Source organism: Filicampus tigris, chromosome 1, assembly GCF_054856515.1.
Source record: "Filicampus tigris isolate MCC_2025a chromosome 1, RoL_Ftig_1.0, whole genome shotgun sequence".
Taxonomy (NCBI): Eukaryota; Metazoa; Chordata; class Actinopteri; order Syngnathiformes; family Syngnathidae; genus Filicampus; species Filicampus tigris.
This window is the reverse complement of record NC_141217.1, coordinates 17,693,493-17,717,033: the sequence shown is the minus strand read 5'-3', so window position 1 is coordinate 17,717,033 and position 23,541 is coordinate 17,693,493. Positions and strand designations below refer to the sequence as shown.

At 43.2% G+C, this 23,541-nt stretch overlaps 1 protein-coding gene across 9 annotated transcripts in view; it reads left to right on the top strand.

Moving 5' to 3' along the window:
* The window catches only part of LOC147153061 (IQ motif and SEC7 domain-containing protein 1-like), a 111,226-nt gene that overhangs the window by 52,302 nt on the left and 35,383 nt on the right, over positions 1-23,541 (top strand). The window contains exon 1 of one of the 9 annotated variants that reach the window (XM_086023343.1): positions 3,297-3,542. The exons of 6 other annotated variants lie outside the window; for them this stretch is intronic. In XM_086023343.1, the coding sequence (XP_085879469.1) occupies positions 3,439-3,542 (104 nt within the window). In that variant the 5' untranslated portion in view covers positions 3,297-3,438. Of the gene's footprint in view, positions 1-3,296; positions 3,543-8,334; positions 8,716-13,986; positions 14,426-23,541 lie in introns of those variants that run through there. 2 more of the 9 variants (XM_086023352.1, XM_086023359.1) reach the window with 2 other exon arrangements.

Sequence of the window (23,541 nt, the reverse complement as noted above, 5' to 3'; positions counted from 1 at the left end):
AACTTAACTCATTCACTGACAGACATTTTCAGACCCTCTTTTACCCTAATGTTTGGAGAAAAAAAAAATGAAAAAAAAAATTAATTAATTCCTGGGATTTAATGGCTGGATTGTGAAAAGACAAGTAAATTCGTCAACAGCAGTGAATGAGTTAATAGAGGACTTACTTGACTATTGTCATTTTACCAAGTTATGAGGCCATACTTTGATGATAGAAAAGCAGACTTTAGGACTAAAGTGTTTCGCTCCGTCCGCTGATAGTGTAGTGGTACACACGCCTGAGTTGTGTGCGGGCAGCGTGGGATCGATTCCCGCTCAGTGACAGTGTCTATGTGTGCCCTGCGACTGGCTGGCGACCAGTTCGGGGTGTAGTCTGCCTTCGCCCATTGACGGCTGGGATAGGCTCCAGCAACTCCCCGCGACCCTATATAGGATAAGCGGTTTGGAAGATGACATGACATGACGTGTTTCGCTCCAGGTGGTAGGGCTGCGCAATTAATTGAAATTAAATTACAATTACGATGATTACACTCCATGATTACAAAATTGGCATAATCGTAAAAAAATATTATTAATATATTTTTATATCCAACGCTCTATATCATTTTAAAAAATCGATTCTAACCGATTAATCGAATAATGGATTTGAATCAAGGCGAATCGAACTTGGACATCTCAGCACTCACAAGCCCTAAACAGCAACACCTAACAAAAGACAACATACCTAAATCATTAGAATATACTAATTTAGAATCCTAAAAAACGATGTTTTAATTTTTTTTTTCCATTCCAGATGCATACCACATTTTGAATGTGTAGGCCAAATTATGCGCTTGTGCCAAACATCATTGCGTATTGCGGTTGTGGATGGCTGCAGCACCAAACTAGCACACAGAGACAAGCATGGTAGTGATTTTTAAAAAATCGAATCGAATTGAAAATCGTGAACTGAAAATCGAATCGAATTGGGGCTTCAGTGAATCGTTACATCCCTACTATTAGTTGCAAGAGTAAGAAAAAACACAGTGAGTGAAGCATACTGTAGTTATACTCATGTCTTTCATATGAGTATAAATACATTTCTTCATTCCGCTTGCTGAGGCCCTTAATATAAGAGTCAAAATCGTATCTTTGTTTCTTTGAAAATGTATGGATGGCTTAATTAATTGATGCATTTTCGCGTTTCCCACAGTTAAGATCTCGCACGCAACAGAATCTGCAAAAGACAAGTGAAAATGATGGAGAGAACTTTGAGAACTCTGTAGTCTATCATCATGCTTCTATTTAATGATAAACACACGCAACAGCATGATGGGCTTCACTGTCACGGCTGTGACATTGTCGTCAAGGCGGTTCAATCGTCGCGCACCAATTACGGACCGCAAATGAACACTACTTTTTGTACTCGCTGTGCCAATTGAACAACTGGTGAGCTTCATTGACATTCTAAGAGCGTGTTCATGTCATGAAGCCGCTACAACAGGAATGCCCATTTGCCATGATTAGCTGAGAGCGTCTTAATGCGGCGCTCCTGCTCAAATGACGCCAGCACTGATGAAATAGCGAGTGCGTCACCACAGCTGACTGAACAATCTCCTTTTCAATCCCTGAGCCTTTACAGAGAAAGAACAAGGCACATTCACTGTGAATACGCTGCGAGTAAAACCTCCACAGTGCTTGGCACACTTGCGTAAGAGAACGTCTGCGCTGCACTGCACTGCGTTGCATTGCCAGCACATGGGCTGGCACAGAGCCTGCTGTCAGCACACATGTCATCAGCTCATGTGGGCAAAATGCTGCAGAGATGGAAGTGAATCATTTGTTGAAGCACAGAAACACGCTGTGTGTATGTACAGCCCTGTCATCATATTACCCTTTGATCACCCCCCCAACCCCCCTCCCCACCCCTCGTCTGGCATTCGCTCTGACAGTTCACTGCCAAATGCGACTACGGCTGACATTGCTGCTGACAATATAGTCATTATTATTAAGCATAGAAATCACAGGTTTCATCAAGAAACTATGAGCATACATTGATGAAAGAAAGTGAGGCTGTGAATTAATTCACTTCAGATCTGAATATGATGTAGAGTTTAAATTCAAGTCTTTCATTCATTATTCATTTTAGCGTCCAAGACACTTTTTTTTTTATGTTGATGGATCTTAAAGATAGTCAACGCAATTTTGTTTTCAAGAATATGTTCTATGCAAGTCCACGAGTTGAAACAAGGCATTCTAATAAATATTGCGTTTATGGAATAAGAGTTAATCTACCCGTTTTTAGACATCTCAGGGGGCGGCCATTTTGTCACTTCTGCCGACTGAAAATGACATCACAACTACTCAGGGCTCAGGTAACGACCAATCACAGCTCACCTGTTTTCTGAAGCGGAGCCATGATTGGTCGTGGCCTGAGCCCTGAGTAGTTGTGATGTCATTTTCAGTCGACAGAAGTGACAAAATGGCCGCCCCCTGAGATGGCTAAAAAAAGGGTGGATATTGCAACTTGACTCACATTCCACAAACGCAATATTAGCCAGAATGACTTGTTTCAACTAGTGGGCCTGCATAGAACCTATTCTTGACTATTAGCTGCTTAATACCTTTGCACATTTTCATCTACTTTTGATTGCAATGAATTAGTGCAATGGCGACTGAAGGCTTCAACATTGATGTTTTCACATGCGCATTAATTGCGATCATTTTCGATCCGACATTGGATTAATTAATCCCAGTGACTAGAATTGAACACTCCTTTTTGCTATTATTACCTAGAGGTCATTTGTTTTTATTGACTTTGAGAAATTAGCAGCCGGCAGTATTTAACCTGAAAAGCTCAAACTGAACAAAGTAGGGGTGGGAAAAAAAACAAAACCCAGTGGAACATTTGTCTATTTTCTGTACCGCTTATCATATTGAGTGTTGCCAGGAAGGATTCTTTTCATCTGATTTAGTGTGAGAGGCGGACGGGACGGATCACATGTCAATCACGGACCTGACACAAAAAGTCAGGCAAGACTTTTTGTAACCGCCAGGTCATTGTGCTGCAATACAGTAAGCAGGTTTGAGAGGATCACAGAAGGCTCAAGAGGCTTTCTGGTGAGATGTAAAGCCAGCGTCCCTCAATCTAGCGACCGTCCCCCATACCGACGTGACAGCGGCTTTTTGGCATTTGCAAAAATAGCTCGGGCTTTGGCAGAGGCTTTGCTCAGCCAGTTCAGACGGCGTGTCGCTGAAACATCAACAGCTGGACATTTGCAGCGTTTGCCTGAGTGTCGGCGGCTGAGTTTTTGTTCAAAGACGATCAAGCCGGCTGGATGCGCTGCGCTCTCGGGTGCACGTCTCGCTGAGTTAAAGTTTCCCCGGGGGACCCGCTCGTGCTGATGCATCAGAGGCTTGAAACAGACCATAATAAGGCGCTGCCTTTGCCGACAGCGGATGCACAGAGGAGAGCATGGGAAACAGATGCACCTCCAGAACATTCTGTCGCTCTGGCAGAAGAAGCGGATATATTTATCAGCACGGATGTTGTGTCATATACGGTACGACGACACATCACTGAACATCTCGTGCGTGGGGCGCACCACATTTTTATTTATTTTTTTTTTTACCGACTGTTCTTTCTGCACGCGCTGAATTTGCTTACTCCACACCAGACGTGCTGATTCCTCCCGCAGATTTGAACCGACGGGCCACGCTGAGATGTGACGAAAAAGATAGTGATGTGTTGATAAGGTTCGGTGTTAGCGGCGGCGTTACAACTGAGGGATCACATCACTCTCCCTCAGTATTATTGCTTAGTCTCGGGGCATGAAAAGCCTTCAAACATAAAATGAAATATTTGTCGAGACTCCGCGGCATGGTACCCACCTCAACCCAGCCGGAGGAATGTAATACCCGCATTATACTTTTAACTCTGCTTGCATGTGGTTTTTGGTTTTATACAGTCTAAACCTGGAAGAGTTTATTCTCGACAGAATTCACCTCTGCATCCCTATTCCGCCCACATTCTTTGCTAATCTGTGTTTTCTTCCCCTTCACCTACCTTCTGCGTGGCTGCTTTCAGGCTGGCGGCTAAACAGCTGTACTCTACCATGTGCGTGTGACGTTTTAGTATGTTGAAATGGAGCACTGCCTTCCGTGCAGGATTATCTCTTCACTGCTCCTCTCTGGAAGGACACGAAATTCTATTATCTGCCCTTTAATATATCGAAGCATAATACACCACATCCTAGGACAACAGTCCATTTTTTTTTTACTAATTTAACTGAAGTTATATAAGGAAAATGCTTGCTAATACTTGAGATGACATTTGACCGAACCATCAGACATAATCTTGTAAAATAAGAATGCCTGCTGAATTGCACCTCCTGTCCTCCTGAGTGTGGACGATACTCCAATTTGCCACCAGGGGGAGAACTTTCCCATGGCTTCTTTTCAGGTCTGTCCTTCACCCAGGCTTAATTATGAGTTCGTGTTTAGATGGCTTTATCAAGGATCTGTGTGTGTGTGTGTGTGTGTGTGTGCGCGCGCATGCATGTGTGTATACGAAGGGTGCAAAAGTAGGCATACAGCGCTATCACATCAGTAAAATTAGTGACATTATCGATGACCGTTTTTTAAAAATTGTAAACACAAGAACTATTGTACGCGTTCTCCCTAATTTATAACTATACCTAATTGTGCACCCCCTTTTGTGTGTGTGCGTGTAAGTGCGTATGCGTGTGTGTGTGTGTGGAGGTATTCATCGGATTTATCCTGTATACTCGGGCGTGGAAGGCGATCGGCGAGGCCACGGAGAAAGACATCCTGACGCTTTGAAGAAATTCTGGTCCACCATCTGGCATCTCAGGAGGGGAAAGCTTGTTGGTTTCACAAAGTGACTTTATCAAGGCTGATGTTTAATTAATTTAATGAGTAGTCATGTTGAATTAAGGACCCGTTATAATCTTGCTATGCCACACACCTTGTTATTTTACCTTCTCTGCGGTGCACAACCTGAGTACTCCTTGAGATCTAGCAATGGCAAGACGATTCTCTGCAGCTGGCCAAGTATTTATGGACTGCTCATCACTCAGGGAAGGTCATGGCGAGATCCTTTAGGGCAGTTTTATCAGTGATTGACTGGGTCAATCCCAGGGAGGAGTGGGGTCCGTGCGCTGCAAAGCTCAATATCAGTCCATGTCAGAGTGCTGCAGTTTAATGCTGAAGAGCCCGTCAAAAGGACACATGACATCGTTTATTAGGATGGCCGCAGGGCCGAAGTCTTTTTATGGCCCTTAGATTTATGGTACGTTTTAGGCCAATATTAACCCCACGTTAAGCAGGACCCGTTCTGATCATACCTTTAGATGCTTACCGTGGTCAACGAATAAAGTGAGTGATTTGATATCACTCACATCTGTTAGTTGAATGTGATTTTTGACCTTTATCTTTTCCACCAAGCTCAGGTACCAGACACATTTCAGTCACGCGTTATGAAGGGTACGGCAAAAATTGGAACTCCGCAATGCAAACTTTTAGAGACACGTCTGGTAGCGTATCAACTAATATGAACAACTTGTATGAACAATAACACACATAAAGCAGCGGCACGGGACATATGTTGCTCAATCAACTTCGATTATCTTTATTTACATGTTCATATAAATTTTATACTGCAATCATGTACTTCTGTTGATTTGTATGCTTTACATTAACCCATTAAGGACGGGAGCGCATAACCGTGTTTCTACCACTAGTGCCGGGAGCGCTGTCACGTCATTCTACCTCTAAAGCCGGGAGAGCGGATACGTCGGTGGTCTTTTTTTTCAAGCCGATTCTCCGTCTCTTAGCCAATGTAATGCATCAGAATACACACGTGACGGTGTAGCGAGACCGCGGAGGATGTCGTGGAATTTTTTCGAGCCGTAGGTAGGCTAAATGCGGACGCCTTCGATCGGCGGGAGCTCTGATAAGTAACGGCTGTGCTATATAGACGACGCGCACGACCAGTGGAACCAGTCGAACGTCATATGATATGGTTTGTAGACAATGACGATATTGACGTCTTTGTAACAGAATAGAGGATGGTAATTACCACTCGATTTTTAAAAAAATTAAAATAGTGCTTCTCTTGCACTGACACATTTTTTTTACATCTTCGATTGAAACTGCAAATAATAAATTCTGCCTGTGTGAAAGCCACATGTCTAAGCTGTTTAATTCTTTTGGAATTATGTTTCTGTCTGCTACAGGGGCTGAGATTGTAATCATTTTGTAAGTGTTGAATTTCTGGGAGAACTTCAGGTTTTCAAGGGTAATTCCAAAGGTGACCTTAGGTTTTGGGGAGCTGTTGAGACAGGCGCTTTAGGCCTTAAAGAGCATTTTGCTGCTCAACTCATTATCCACAAATGCTATATTAATCAGAATGCCATGTTTCAACTAGTGGGCCTGCTGGGAACATATTCTTGAGAAAAATTTGTTTGTGGAGAATGACGCAGGATGTTTGAATGACACGACTGCTTGCATTCCGTGACAGGAGGAACAGTTCATTGTGACTCATCCCGTGAATACAGAAATTACATTTATTTTATGTCAATTTTGTTTGTAAGGAGTCAGGACAGAAATATCTTTTTCTAAATGTTGTCAACTTGTGCTTGGATGCCAAGCTGATTGACGCTGTCCAGAGGAGCAGAGGTTTATATTGAAAGAAGACTTTTTCAGGCTAATGGAAGTACCGTACTGTGGTAGAATGTAGCAGTCAGCGTTGTGATCAAGAGGGAAAACAGTTTTTTCCCCAACTTGCGGCTGTGAAATGGACATGCACACTGACTGAATTACATCCCTTTTATGGTTGCGTGTGTTCTTTTCCTTTACTCTGCTTTTAGCCTGTAAACTTAATTAAAGCCTGTCTTTCAAGTTTGAGGGCCATTTGCATTTCATGCCACCTAATTCTGCACAAATCGCTCTTCCTGACAACCTCTTGTGCGTTCTGAACAAAAAGAGCGCATTTTCCTCCCACACTTTGTCACTGAATGTCACGTTTCATTAATCAAAAAGGAGGAAGTAGCTTGTAAATAGTGAGGGGTGTTTTTTTATTTGATGGATGCTTCTGTCTTTATTATTGACTGCAAAAAGTCAGTAAGTGTGATGCTTTTGAGACCAAAAATAGCACGTAGGGAACCGTGATGTAGAAAATTGCCTGTTTCCTGTGAGGCTCATTAAAATAAGGAGATGTGAATTGTGAGAAAATGGCTGATGAATGGTGTGTAGATTAATTCATTCCTTTGTGTCCCCCTCTGCCATTCAGGCTTTCCGTGCATCCTTTGTGACACCCAAAGCGCCTTCTATATTTTGAGATAGGCTGATTCGGTGCCAGGAGGTTCTGAAAAGAGTCACGTGGAGAGCTGTTGACAGATGAAACAGATCTAACCACAGTTAACGCGTTAATATGTACATACGCATGTTGATTTGCATGTTGTGAATTGAACATGAAGGTCCACATGTTTGTGTAACTACGCATCATTCTCATTGTTTGCTTGCTTTGACCCGGGGGGGGTGGGCTGAATATTGATGAGAGGTCCGGGGTGAACTGCTGCAGAGAAAGAACAACACCGCGTTTGTGTTCGATGGAAAACCGGAAGATGCTTTGATCGGCATTCACTTGTGATCGCTCAGCCAAACATACGGCACTAAATTGAAATCTAAAATGCTCTAGTTTGTTGCAGGTTTATGATCTTCTCATCTGCACGAATTCAATTTTTCTTCTTACATCCATACGTGACGCTACTATTAAATTCATTTCACGACTCGCTCTGTTGTTGTGCCTCCATAGCAAATCCAACATTCTTTGCGATGACACTCCACAGAGGATGCCTGCTTGACACATGCATGAACACATGTGGTCACACAACATTGCAGCAGCCCCGCCCATCCAATAAGACAGCCAATCAAATGCGTTCCTGCTCTGCTTCCTTTTGAAGCTTGACTAGTACGCTAGTGTTGCCCGGCAACCGCAATCAGCGCATTTCTGGGAGGTCCTGCGCGGATGGCAGTGCCTGCGTGAGGGAGACTGATCGAGCAAGAGCGAGAGGATGAGGACAAACGAGGAGAAGGGGTTGAGAATTCGGCCGGACAAGACAGAACAGTGGAAAGTTTGAGCTCGACTGGGAACAGCAAGATTCTCCCTCCTCGCCCGGGCACTCGTCCACATTCCGGTACCTGTGCCGACTGGAGCCGGAGCCGTGAAGTCTCAGAGGATCCTGGGCTGACGCACTGTGAGGACACACTGACTGACCTGGATTGCCGCTAAACACGGCCATCACAGCTAATACTGGGCTTCTTTTGGGGCCTGGATCCCAAGACTAAATTCTTGGTTCAAATGAGTCCGAAAGGAGTTCCCGGTCTGCCTGCTGTTTTGGGCTTATGGTGACAGAGAGCGGTCCAGCAGTGTCGTGGTTGTTCCTGGCAGGTTAAAGCTGCTCCGGCTGTGGTCCAGTAGCTGAGGTTGCGCTCCAGTAGGAGGATAAATCCGATTTGCACGCTATGAATTCGTTGGCTCAAGAAATGAGCAAGGTCGTGTTTATTTGCTGCAATGTTGTCGTTTAATGTCGCCGGATTCCACCGCCGCGCTGCCGCTTGATCGTCTGAGCCCAGGATGTGGAAGTTTAAAGCGTTTTGCCTGGATTACTGGCACGTGCTGTGCCTGCATCCCCACAACAGCTTCTACAAAAGGTAGGTTTGACGACACCGCCGCTCCGTCAAGTCTGTCTGGTTGAGAGAACCCGATGTAATCCTTACGAGGCGGACACTACTTAGTTTGGTGAATGGCTGAATTGTTTTTTTATTTCCCAGGCAAATCCTGGCCTTGTCAAACATCTTGCAGAATCAGCCGTTTTATTGACTTTGTAGTATCTTTTTGGCGTTTACTGAGAAGCAAACGATGGCTAAATTCATTCATCTGGGTCCCACTGGGAAGCTGCTCTGTTCACCTCTCACCTCCTGTATAATCTATGCCTCATTAGTAGCCAGTCCATTTTAGCAGCTCACATCAAGCATGGCCAGGGAACCCACAATCTATAAATCCTTCAAACATTTCAGGATTTCTCCTCCTTTCAGCCAAACGCGGCAGTCATGTCCTCAGATGAGATTAGAGGTCCTTTTTGGTGACACTTCAAACCGAAACTCAAAGTGGAAAAGGAGAGCATGAAAACTCTGGAACATTCTCAAACATGTTGTCTTGTTCTTTCATTACCAGATATGTGATTATTTTAACCACTGCTTACACGCGGGCCAGGTTCCAAGTTTATCAAAAAGGTTTGCTGTTGCCCTGTCATGCTGTGTAAATGACACACCCCACCCCCCTGCTGTTGTGTTGGGACCATAAAGAAGCCCTCATGTCATTTACAGCCTATAATGACAAAGGCCTCAGATGCTCCGTTTACCTAACAATCAAACTCCAGCTGCTGAAAAACTGAAATGCAGCTGAGACAATGAATGCAAAGCCAACCATTTTCTTGTCAGTCCTAATGAAGCTTTGTCTCCACCCGGTGACTCATTTTGCTCAGAAAAGAACCACTACTGAAAAGAATTATTTTGTATCGGGGATGTGGCCAGTTTTGTATTTAAGTCTTTGTTGTTGTTGTTGTTGTTATTTTCCAGTTTGATGTCTGATCAAAAAGCTTGAAAGAAGCAACTCTTACATGGTTATATATTCACACACGAATACATTTTTTGCAAAGTCTCATTAATAATACATCACAGATTTAGCAGGCAACATCTTTGAATGAAGGCTGAGGGTATTTCCTCAGCTATAGATGCATGCTCAAAAGCGGTCTATTGTCACGTCATGTTGGATTTTAGTAGAACTGGCACAGCCGACATTTAGCGGGATTCTCACATCGGCTTCACAGTGACGCGGTCGGGGGTTTGAATCCGGGCTCTGGCCTTCCTTTGTGAAATTTGAATGGTCTATGGCAAGGATGGGCTACTGGCTGCGATCACACTCATGGTGGCTTGATTCATTTTCAAAAAAGTAAACAAAACAAATTTCAAATTTTTTGCAAATCCCAAAAATTCTACCAAAAAACATTGATAATCTTTCAATATGTTTTCTATGAAAAAAAATCTCAGAAAAAAAAAACTGGAAAAATCCCATAATGAAAAGGGGAAAAATATCCACTAATATGCAAATCCGCAGGTGTCGAATTGCAAATATTCATGGCTTGATTGTAGTTTTTTAGTTGTAATCCCCCAATCACCACTAGGGGGCAGATATGTCTTAGTTGCGCTCACACTGGTTCTTATCTTATCCTATACTGCAACATGAGTAGGCTTAATAGTTTTATTTGGATATGAAATGATTTACAGGACAAACATAGTAATGTACAAAATGAGTTCTTGCACTTCATGGTGGTTTGTTGTTTACCAATTTTGTACTGTCCTTGAATGGTCTTTTTCATGGTAGAGAGCCCTTTGCATTGGGGAGAGTAAAAAAGGCAGTATGTGGTTATTTTGTTGTTTCATTTTCATTTTCATTTTGTTACTTCAAACCCTTTTTTGTCAGTTTAGAAAAGTGCTTATTTTATACAGCCATTGAAAATATGTTATCATAAAAATGTAATATATTCAGAGCATGTTTGTTGTGTTTTGTCCATATTGAAACTAGCATTTTTGTCATACATCTCATTATGAGTTGCGTGGTCCTATGTGGCCTCCCAGTTGGCATTGATGAAAAAATGATGGCCCCTTCCAGCATTTAAATTGCCCATCCCTGGTGTACGGTCACTCTGGCTTGCTCCCACATTTCAAAGAATAATGCATGTTAAGTTAAATGAAGACTCTCAATTGTCCTTTGGTGTGAATGTGAGTGTGAATGATTGTTTGTCTATTAGTGACCTGCTCTTGCCCAAGTCAGCTCAAGCTCTCCAGCAACCCTAATGAGGATAAGCATTTAGAAAATAGATGGATAGCACAGGGGCCATCCATCCTCTCAGCTGGGAGATGGCCTGCAGTTCTTATAGTGTGGTCAGCATTTTCTCCCTCCGTGTCTCAATTCAGCTTCAGTCGTATTACAGTTTTGCAACTACAGATATAAACATGGCTATTTGTTGGCTGATTTATCTTCTTTTTCCTTAAAATGTCATTTATTCTGATCTGTGTCACATTATAGGCAGACATAAACATCTAAGTTTAACCATGTTGTATGTCAATTGCTAAGTGCTTGATAGCGTCTGACCTGTGCATGTTCTTCCCCCTTCCCCCCAATTTTTGATGCTGTTAGTGTTTTTTTGTTTTTTGGGTGTTAATGTGGAAGTCAACCCAAATATATTTTTTTCAATATGTTCTCAGCAGGCCCACTAGTTGAAACACGGCATTCTGATTAATTTTGCGTTTGTGGAATATAAGTTAAGCAGCGAAATGCACTTGTTTTTAGCCATCTCTGGGGGCAGTCATTTTGTCTTCTGTCGACTGAAAATGACATCACAACTGCTCACAACGACCAATCAGAGCTGACCTGTTTTCTGAATCTGAGCCGTGATTGGTTGTTGTGAGCAGTTGTGATGTCATTTTCAGTCGACAGAAGGGACAAAATGGCCGCCCACTGTAATGGCTAAAAACGAGTGGATTAACACTTATTCCACAAATGCAATATTTATCAGAATGCCATGTTTCAACTAGTGGGCTTGCATAGAACATATTCTTGAAAAAAATATGTTTGCGTTGACTTCCACTTTAAGTATGTTTGGAGAAAAGGTCTGACAGTGCAAGACATCCATCCATCCATTATCGATACCGCTTATCCTCACAAGGGTCGCGGGGCGTGCTGGAGCCTATCCCAGCAGTCCTCGGGCAGTAGGCGGGGGACACCCCCGAATTGCTTGCCAGCCAATCGCAGGGCACACAAGAGATAAACAAACATCCGCACTCACAATCACACCTAGGTGCAATTTAGAGTGTCCAATTAACCTACGTCCGCTGATAGTGTAGTGGTACACACGCCTGAGTTGTGTGCGGGCAGCGTGGGATCGATTCCCGCTCAGTGACAGTGTCTATGTGTGCCCTGCGACTGGCTGGCGACCAGTTCGGGGTGTAGTCTGCCTTCGCCCATTGACGGCTGGGATAGGCTCCAGCAACTCCCCGCGACCCTATATAGGATAAGCGGTTTGGAAGATGACATGACATGACAATTAACCTACCAAGCATGTTTTTGAAATGTGGGAGGAAACCGGAGTACCCGGAGAAAACCCACGCAGGCACGGGGAGAACATGCAAACCCCACACAGGGAGGCTGTGGCCGGGATCGAACCCACCCACGACCTCTGAACTGTGAGGCGGACGTGCTAACCAGTCGACCACCGCCGGTGCAAGACATGATGATTTAAAAGAAAAAAAAAACAAAAAGCACATTTTTCTGAGCTGAGGTAGAAACACAGCACAGGGGGAATTCATGGGATAAATTGGATTTATGGTGCATTTATATAATGGTTTACGTAGTACGAATGGGAGTTGTTTCTTTGTGACATTTTAAATCAAGTTCCAATTTTGTCACTTAAAATCTGACGTAATGGTCTATGTACTTCATATTTTTTGTGTTCAGGTGTCAGGGGTAACATAACAGTAAATCACTATTGTTGCAAACAAGTCCTCACAATGACAGTTTTTCTGTTTTTAGCTAAACCTGTCATGTTTTCCTTACACTCAGCAGAAAGTTTTTGCGCCCTGAACACCGAACATGGTTTTATTTGAATGGCTTAATAGTTTAATTTGAGCTCATCTTATTAATACAACCTGGTAGCTCATTTTATTAATACAACCTGGTTGCTTTCTTGCTTAAGTTCTACAGTGTAGTTTGCATGATGCCTAGGAAAACTACATTCAGATTGTGGTCATGTCAGTGAGGGAATGTACGACCTACAAATACATTGAGTGCATGTCGGGACATTCACACTGTGATGTGTCACATGTACAAGATTATGAATCAAACATTCTTAAAGATGAAATCAACCCAAACAGATTTTTTCAAGAATACTTTCCTAGCAGGCCCACTAGTTGAAATGCGGCATTCTGATTAATATTGCGTTTGTGGAATATGAGTTACGAAGCAAAATCCAGCTCTTTTTAGCCATCTCAGAGGGCGGCCATTTTGTCGCTTCTGTCGACTGACGGCTGACCTGTTTTATGAAGCTGAGCCGTGATTGGTCCTTACCTGAGCCCTGAGCAGTTGGGATGTCATTTTCAGTCGACATAAGTGACAAAATGGCCGCCCCCAGAGACGGCTAAAAATGAGTGGATTAACTCTTATTCCACAAACGCAATATTTATCAGAATGCCTTGTTTCAGCGAGTGAACTTCCATAGAACATATTCTTGAAAAACATGTTTGGGTTGACTTCCTCTTTAAAGCAACTTGTGTAAACATCATCGTGTAAATATATTATTAATTCAATGATCTGGTTAAAGCTGTTTTTCTTAAACATAGCCAGTGTATATCTATAGTGATTGGCTGGTCATCTGCCAAGGGTGCACTCCGCCCAGTTCCCTGTGGATATGCGGCCGAGTGGATGGGCGGACAGATGTACTTCAAGAAGTCTATTCACAGCTGCATGGGCTGACGTGTCTGTGATTCAGTGGTATTTTTTTCGGCACGCTCCCAAAAACATGTGAGTGCCCAAATTCATTGGAATATTCCGATCATGGGGGTGTAACTCATTACATCTCTCAAACCTCGCTTGCATGTCGTCATATTATATCCGAGCATGTGTTGTTTCGATTCAAATATGTATTATTACTCCAAACAGCCTCTCCCAGATGCTGAACTGGCCTTCACCCTCCCCCCAAGTGCGGCCTTCCCATTGCGAGTCTTGTGATTGTTGGACACGAGCCCAACTATTACTAGGGCCGTATCTCTATCTCTCTGTTTCCCTCTCATTCTCTGGTTTAAACTAACAGCAGAGACCCAGCCCATCACTGTCAGGGGGCATACATGGGAGTGTTGAGAAGAGAAGTTGCTCTGCACAGGCTTAGAAGGAACAAAAAAGAAGCGGAACTGCACAGAGCTGAAAAAGTTGTGGTGGGTGGAGAGCTTTTGTTCAGAAGAGGGATCATTTGTCTTCTGCTATACATACGGGGCCTTTACCTTACTTGGTCATCCGGCATCAGCTGGTCAGGGCAGCAACTTGAAGTGGGGCTGCAGCTTTGAGACTTTAAGCAGAGATGGAATGAATCCCTGCAGGATTTTGCACGGAAAGTGAAGGATGAGGTCTGCAATTTGCGGTGCGAGGGAGTGAACGCAGGCTAGATTTCCGCTGGTCAATTCTTTAGTAGCCAGTTTTTCGAAACGCTGGGCCATGCACATTTTTTTCGGGCATGTCTGAGGTCTCCAGTGATGTCACTGCCGTGTGGAATGCGATGTGGAAGTACTGCCTTGCCAGCCGAACTATAAGGTAGGAGAGACCGTGTGGCGTGTGGACGCTCTGCATCATGAGTGCTGTTTGTTTTCTGACTGACCGCAGCAGTCGGGACGGATATTTCTGAAGTGACGGATCAAATAACATGTCCTGTGCATGCTCAACTCAAAACATTTTGCTTTTCGATGTGGAAATATATATTATCACATCTTATAAATATATACAGGAAAATGTCTTGGTCTTTTGACAGTTTACCTAATTAAAGACATCAAGAAAAATCATTTGCCATGAGCCTCAAGTCTTTTTTTGTTTTGTTTACCGTGATCTTTGCTTCACATTGAATGTTGAGCATGAATGTTCTCTCTAATCCAGTTATACAGAATTATGCCAAATCTGTGTCCAATTTATCTACTGTAATATTAGGTACAATGTCTTGTTTGTTTTTCTCGTGCATTCAAATTTCTTCTAATAAATGAGTCTGCAGGGAATTGTAACATGCTCGTCTTAGTTGGGCTAATCTTCTTATGACCTTATTGTTTTTGCTTATAGTAAAGGGGATATTAAATTCCAGCAAACACTGTTTTCAGTGTTGCACAATAATCCAGCAGCAATAATGGTACACTGAGCCATGGGGTGGAGGTCACTGTTCTTAATTTACCATATAAGGTGGAGGTGGTTCAAGGTAGTGACAGATGAGGTCGATGATTTTGCGATCATGAGCTCTCTGCATCATGAATCCTTGACAACATAATAATTATTATAATTATTAAATACAGAAGAACAATCATGCACAAACATACCTATATTCACGTTCCCATAGTACAGTATCCCCACCAATCACGGATGCTGCTGTCGAGTCGTCCCACAGGATTGTGGGTACACTCTAAAAACAGTTGGGTTAAAAATGACACAATTTTGGGTCAAAAATGGACTGATCCACTAATCGGGTCAATTCGACCCACCTTCTTGCGTTGTTTTGTACAAAACGACCCATTATCTGATAGTTGGGTTGAATTGACCCAAGTAGTGGGGCAGTCAATTTTCGACCCAGAATTGTGTTATTTTTAATCCAACTGTTTTTCGAGTGTAGCGTAGTGCTTTAAAATGACGCTACAATTTTAGCAAGTTTAAAGGAGTGAAGTTGGGACACAATTTTTCATGCCACCGAATGAGAAGATGCCTTTCGGATGTTTCGCCTTCCAACAGTGTGTAAGCACACTTGCTAAAAATAAGACAGTGTTACTTTTGACCCAGACGGGACTCCATAGAAACCATGTTACATCCGATACGTTTCTTATTCTAGTGTGCCAGCAAGCATTACTTATTTATTGTGTGGCTCTCGAGCCGGCGACACCAACGCCACCTTATCTCGCAGTGAACATATCAGGGGACAGCGAAGTAAAGCAGCATGTGAAGTAAAGTCTCTTGTGAAGGGCCTGGAATGTTAAACTGACTCAGCACTGCTTCATCGGTAAATGGCTTACAAGACAGACCTCCAGGGACATTAATACCGGGGAGTAGTTGATCAACGAGAGCAGGCGGCGAGGTCGTTGATCTTTTGCTTTGTTGCTCTGACTCAAACAGACATTTTGGGAAGGAGGGAAGGGCGGGGGGTTATGAAGAGGAACTACTTGTAATGGAAATGCAGTGATCTGCCAACGCGAGCCTCCAGTTCCACTGTGGTGAGTGAAAAATACTCTCCGTGGTGGAAAAGATTAGACATGTCTCGGTTGGAAGCCGTCTCCTGGTCAGAAATATCAGCGTGATTGTGACGTGAAGTGGCCGGAATGGCGGTTCTTGAGTTGAATTTGCATTGCGCTTGGGGAATTGGTGCGGATTGAAATGGATGGTAATGTTTCTGTCGAATTATAGTGTTTATGTGTTGAGGAAACCACAGTGGTTAGAAAACCCACCGTTGGTATAAAGAGAGGAACATTACTTACTTTAATGCTTGTATGCACTCATGCAACTTATCTGGTGGAAAATAAGTATATACTGAGAATCCTCTGGCTGTTTCCATGCGTTTCCTTTCCTTCTACAGTTAGGGCACATCAAAGCATGTTTTATTTTCCAAGCGTTGGCAATGTCTAGAAATATTTGGCTCGTAAATAAGCGTACCCAAGTACAACTATGATTGTATAACAATTCCGTCCAAACCAATAGAGTCTCGTTTGTTGTCTGTGTGCAAAGTGTTTGCCAGTTCAGTTGCCAGTTTCCTTTTTTTTTTTTTTTTTTTTTTAGCTGAAAAGTGATAATGACCATGTTTGGCCAGCTTGTGAACCAACAGACAGTCTCCTACTACTGCAGGCTTGCTTTCTTCAGGAGCCCTACTGCAGTATCTACACTGCTCTCTTTAGGCCTGACTCTGTTTGAAATGCTAATCATCGGAGGATGCCGGTTTGTTTACTGTAATGCTCAAGAAAGATGCACCCTAGAGACAGACTTCAGCGGCATCATGTGCGAGGACGCACGTAGCCGTGTAATGCCATTTCACATTGCAATTTTTTCAATTAAATTTCCGGTCGTGTTGTGCCGCCCAATCCAGGCACTCGTATTGCGTATCCCAGAAATCACCACTGCACACCAGGCAATGAAAATTAGTGGCAAAAATAGTCATAGATTTCTAAATATGCTCAGTTTTTTTGCTTGTTATTTTTGGGGTGGGGGTTGGGGGTTAGCATGTGGCGAAAAACACAGTGGGAATCTCAAGCCAGAGGTTATTTTTGTGGCTCTTTGGGCTCTCATTTGACTTTTAATGGCAACACTGTATTCCCTTGCATCTCCTCACAGCGCCTGCCTGCAGAAAAATGAGGGTGTGTGCTGCATTAACTTATGTAATGGCGAGCGAGGGGAGGAGAGGGGTAAGGGGGTTAGTGAGATGGTGGTGGTGGGGGGGAGTAACAGAGGGAGGAGCGGGAGAAGAGAAGAGTGATGAGCTCATGTTACTGCACTGCAGCGCTTATGTGTGCAATGCTGCCCCCTGTGGTCTTGTTGCCACAATGCACCGCCTTACACGCTGATTAATGAATAATTTATGCTCAGCTGAGCTTTTTCAAACTCAGTCTGTGGCTGTGTGTGCGTGGGTTAGGATGGCGTATTTACTCTTTGAAACATAGAGGTCCTTCCTTAGGGACCTTCATTATCCTGTGACAATGTCGTAGAATACAATGATACTCTTGTGTCATGCAAATATTATAATCGGCTGCATAATTGGAGCATAAGAGTAAGACGAAACATTCTGTGTGATAATATGGATGTTCAATTAGGTTTGTAAAACGCCCGATGGAGAGAAGGGGAAAGTGGCATATGCCGCTGCTTGACGGAGGCGGCTGGTAAACAGTCATTAAGCGTCATTGTTTATCCTGATCTCGCTAATTGCAGTGTGCAGGCTTGTGTGTTTGCCTGCACCCCCACATCCATATCTTTTTATGCTTTGAATTTTTTATAAATTTTTTGCCTCTTTTTGACCAGCCGTAGCTGTTGCCTTGACAACTGGCCTCTGAGGTCTGTGCACGTGCATGCAATTGTGATCAATCCCGCTTTCAATATAAGCCGGGCCGTCCACAGAAACACACCTATATTGCCTGTATCGCTCAGCTGTCCTCCATCTGGAATTGATTTTGTTATTATGTCATCCACCAATGTTCATCGTGTAATACCTCCTGATTATTTTTTCCTTAGGCCACAATTGGCCACGGAGGATGAATCAGTAGTTCACACAGTATTTGGCGCAATTTGTGTACAACATAGTCAGGGATTTTTAAACCGATCCTGTCAAAATAAGAGCCGATCAAAGCTGAAATTGGCTATTAGTGAGAAAGGCGAACTAACACTCCTCATGTGGACTCAAACATGTCGGCGTGCAGTTTAAATGAGTTGCCAGAGAAGCTGTCCTTGGTCAGTGGGGATCCTTTGTTTCCCTGCTGTTATCGGGCCTTTACATGGACTTGTTTGCTCACCCCTGTTGAAAAATATTTTGGGGGGTTTTGGTCTTAATAACGCTTCCAGTCCTGCATTGACTGTACAGCAGCACCATCTGTTGGCGGATTCAGGGCAGAGAACAGCCTCAAGGTGTGAAAATCTCCTGAGCCTGCCTTTTGGTTGACATCCGATGTTAATGTGCTTCCCACCGCGGGAACAGTCTGCCTTGCTCGTAAAAAGAGATTCAAAAGTTAGTCGTCAAACTTGTCTTAACTGCTAATGGCCACCCATCCGGTCAATCGATTTCAAGGTTTACACCGTGAGGAAGTCAAGGGCAGAGAACTAAGAAATTAAACAGCCACATAAATGAACAAGACTGTGAGAAAAGACAAATTAGGCAGATAGGGGGTTGCTAAAGGGAGGAACTCTCGCAGCCTTCTCAGAGCCATTTTAGAGATTCAATCTTCACATAATGATTATGATAGTTACTCCCGAGAGTGACCTTGTTTTAAATGTATATTTGTGTTCACTCACAGAAAAGCGGTTCTTGAAAATGCAGAGAACAGCTGTTGCGTTTAGCAGAAAGGAATCTGCCATCAAACTCTTCATCGAGCGCGGCTGACCGGACCTGACTGGTTGAAGCTGGTCAATAAATGGCTTTAGTATGAAATGCCACACTTAAATCCACCTTATTTTGTTAGCGTTGTACAACTTTGATGTTATCTGACCACATCTAGTGTTGTTTTCCGTCTGCCTCACTGTTCTGGTTCTGGTCGAGAGCTCGGATTTCTCCCCGTTGGCACCATGTGTCCTGACTGAAGAGCGTGGAAAAATAACACACACACTCACAATTGTTGACCTTGCAGTGCTGCTGCTGCATGCAGGCTCTGTGTGGACGTGTCCAATGCTAAAGCACATAAATCAAGGCAGCAGCTGAATAAATGAGCAGGAAGCTTCAAAGAATGGAAATGAAGCTCGGAGAGAAACAGCTGAGCCACAATGAAGAGTGAGAGCTCTGTATGAGGGGTGGGCGACGGTGGGGGGGTGGGGGGTGGGGGTACTCCTCTTTTCATTGACGTTTAGGAGAATGTGCTGATTAGTGCAGTACAAAGCAGTCAAACACTGCTGCTTGCCGGTGGTGCACACTGTGTGTGTAGCTCTCCTGTAACCACGGTCACCTTGGTCTAGTCTCGGACTGGTGGCTATTTGTCATCACGGCCCTGATCAGGTTGCACCACTGTATGGTTCAGCCACGAGACAGCTGAGTAGAGGTAGGTTGCGCGTGCGTGTGTGTGTGTGTGTGCGTGCGTGCGTTTTTTGCAAGGGGCGGGAGGTTCTGAAGCAGTTCATTGCGTTGTCTGACTGCTGTGCATGCATAATCGGCTAGTTCACGCCTCTCTTTAAATATCATCATGAAGCTAATATGGTGAAATAGAGTGCACTGATTTTTGCGTTTGACTTTCCTGCCATTTTAATTGTCTTGACGAAAATAGCTTTACATTTTACCACAGAACCAGAAACACATTTTGAATCAGTATTGAACCTCTGCATACATTTGCACTTATCAAGTTTAGTAAACAAGTGTAACGTAGCCGAAACCTTTTTACAAGAGCCTACTTTTAGCGTTTTTTTTTTTTTTGTGCCTCATTCACTCCGTATTTCACAAACATTACACAGAGTTATATCTGTGATTTCATCATGCAAATCCCCCGCCCACCACGTGAAGGAACCACTGCGCCATAGGTACGACAAAAAGATTCACAACACCAAGACTGCATAAGCCCGTGGCCTGCTTTGAAAACTAACAGTAAAGTACAGACAGTAGTGTTAAAACAGGAAGCTGGTGCAGCCTGTACCGTGCTAACTCGTTATCTCGTCGAACGTGTTTAACATGTAAGACGTAACGTGTTTATGTACAAATACAAGATAAGTTTCGCACTTGAGCAATCGGTTACACTTCATGACTAGCAGTGATACATTATCACTGAGCTCTTCTGAACAGATTTTTTTCCCCCTCTAAGTCCTACTTTGCCCCAGCACATTCCTGCTGATTGTCCTCCTCCTGTGAAGCATCCTGTTGACATACTGTATTTATAGTGAAAACTGTAGCATGATGACCGCAGATCTGTTTGCGCCAATTGTTTACCAAAATCTTGGTCCAAGTGGACCCGCTCTCATTAGTCGAGTCAACCGAACGGAGGGCCCAGCGAGGCAGTCATTAGAGCCAATTAGATGTAAAAAGCGTGAGACTGACTGGACTGCATGCATGCCCTCCCCTATGGCTCTTTTCTTTTCTGTGTTGACATTACATTCAAGTCGGTTTTGTTTTAGTTTAGACATTGCGACATGTGGGTTATGTGGTAGGTACACCAAATAGAAGTCTTAATTGGAACGTTACTGACAGTGCATTGAGATGGAATCATGCAGAACTCCTTGAAATAAATACTGAATTGGTTCTGCCGTTAAATGCAAAGACAAACCTCTCCGTACGATCTCGTGAGCACATTCTGCAAGAACAAATAGCTCATCCTGTCAGGAAGATGTAAATGGGTTGCTGACTCACTATGTTCCCTGTGAGCTGCCGGATGCAACATGCGCAGTATGAGTACTGGTCGATTTTAATGGTTAAAAGGTTCTAGTAAAACAATCAAACTTATTTGGAGATATGTCGTAGAAACGTGTCTTGAATTGCTTACAGTAACTTTTATGCACATTTTATTGTCCGTAGACATTTTTCGCGTAATTGTCAGGAAAGCCATAAAGATTTCGAAGCAAAAAAAAAAAGAGATCGTTTGTTGTAATTTAAAAAAAAAAATCAAGTCCCACTACTAATTCAAACTATTGACAAGAAAGCAACTTAACAAATGTGTAACTTCAACAAATTTGAGGCAAGCAGATTTATGCAAAATGACTTTTAAAGGATTTTCTTAGCTTGACCACAAAGTTCCTGTCTGACATGAATTTGCGAATTTTCCCCAAAGGTGCGGTATTCCTGACTCGAACTTCAATGTTTCTCATGTACGAAAAATTGGGGCAAATGGACGGCATTAAGAAAGAAACCCCTTTGCTCCTGTCATAGATGGTCACATGGGTGCAAATGATACTCCATACAACCTTTTGACTGACAGCTGGTGTTTTTAGGATGGTTCAGTATAAGGCAGATGTTCTGCAGCCTGGCGTTGTCCCACTTTGTGAAGGTGGGAGAAACATCCTGTCAGACATTTCCACATCTGATACATATTTAATCTTGGAAATCTGAGAATAACCAATTCATTTTTTACACCAATAATATATTGTTAATCTTTGTTGAAATTGATCTTAAAATACAGTTCTAATGCAATAAGCACATTCCCTGAGGGAACTATCTTGTGGGCTGAGGGAGGGCGGACGCTCTAATAAGTAACTGAAGGCGCTACGGATCAATGGCGCAGCAGAAGCCAGGACTTTATTTCCAGTCAATAATACAGAAAGCTTTGCTGGACCAAGCAGAGTGTTGCGCTACGTTTGAAGCCCATAGCCCTTTAATGACAACAATTGGTCCATACCAGGCTTGGTAGCTCACGTGCATGAGATGCGGGTCATCACCGTGTACCTAAAGTGGAAGACAACCCAAACATTTTCTTTTTCAAGAATAGGTTCTATGCAAACCCACTAGTTGAAACGAGGCATTCTGATTAATATTGCGTTTGTGGAATATGAGAAATCCACCTGTTTTTAGCCATCTCAGGGGGCGGCCATTTTGTCACTTCTTTTGACAGAAAATGACATCACAACTGCTCAGGGCTCAGGTAATGACCAATCACGGCTGACCTGTTTCTGAAGCTGAGCCGTGATTGGTCATTACCTGAGCCCTGAGCAGTTGTGATGTCATTTTCTGTCGACAGAAGTTACAAAATGGCCGCCCCACTGAGGATAGCTAAAAAGGGGTGGATTTTGCCGCTTCACTCATAAATATTAATCACAATGCCGGGTTTCAACTAATGGGCCTGCTGGGAACATATTCTTGAAAAAAATATGTATGGATTGATTTCCACTTTAAAGCATCCAATTGAATTGAAAGACATAGTCATAGGACTTGATCCTTGATGGGTTCGAGTTGTTGTTCCTGTGTTTCCTTGTTTTCATGCGAGCCCTCGCTCCCTTCTCAAGCAGCCCAGCAGCTAATAAAATAAACAAGGTGCTGTGTGACCCCTCACCAACAGGTTTATATTCAGAAAAGGAGTCTTCCACCATTCTGTAAAGTTCACCCTTACATCCTTCCACGTTGCATATATGTTGAAATGCAAGAGTTGCTGACTTGCACCCACCCGGTCTAGTGGAAAGGTGGAATGAATGGAACTTGCACACTCAGGATATCTCGCTTGACTTGAATAATTTGTCTGAATCCATTCCTCAGCACTCAACTCGTGACCTGGACAAAAGGAGGAGTTCCTCCTCTTCCTGTATTGTTCCTGTTCAAGAAGGTGGAGTGGGATTAGTGCTTTATCTTCTGATTTTGCTCTCTGAGAAATTAATTGAACTCCTGCCATGACTGACATTTCTTTCCTCTTATTTTTGGTATTTCTAAACTCTGCCCTTCACTTGGGATGATTTATTCTGTAACCGTTTGGAGCTGGTTCACTTCCTTGGCAAGGCAGAGGTCCCCTTGAGCATGACACAGAGTGTTCAGGGGTGTAACTAACACAGTTGCACAGCCTCCTCACTCTAACATACCTCATGAGAATGGCACCTTGGGGATTATCCATTTTATAATAAATCAATCTCCCAACTAGCCGTTTTGTGAGGACATAAACAGTAGAGCTGCGAATCATAAATAATTTCCTCATTCATTTAGCATCCTTTTGTAAAGGTGCCGTCAACCACGGTGTTCAATGAATATTTAAATACAGCTGATTAAGTCGCTATTGCAGCAGTTTACAGTAATTGTAAAGTGATCTTCAGTTTTTTTTTTGTGCCAGCGATGGGACCCGATATGAAATAAATCTTGACAGCAGAAAATGAAATTGCAGACCAATAATTGTAGCCATCCAGGGAGGATATAGAGCATTGCATTTAAAAAAAAAATACTTTAGTATTTTGTTTAGTAATTTCATCAACTATAAATTTGGATGCCTTTCCTAGGAATGGAGATTTAGAATTCGAACCGCCACCCACCCCAACTAACACCCCCCCAAAAATCCTCCATTCCTGCTGCTTTACTAGCAAATTGTTGTCTAGTTAGCAAAAACTGC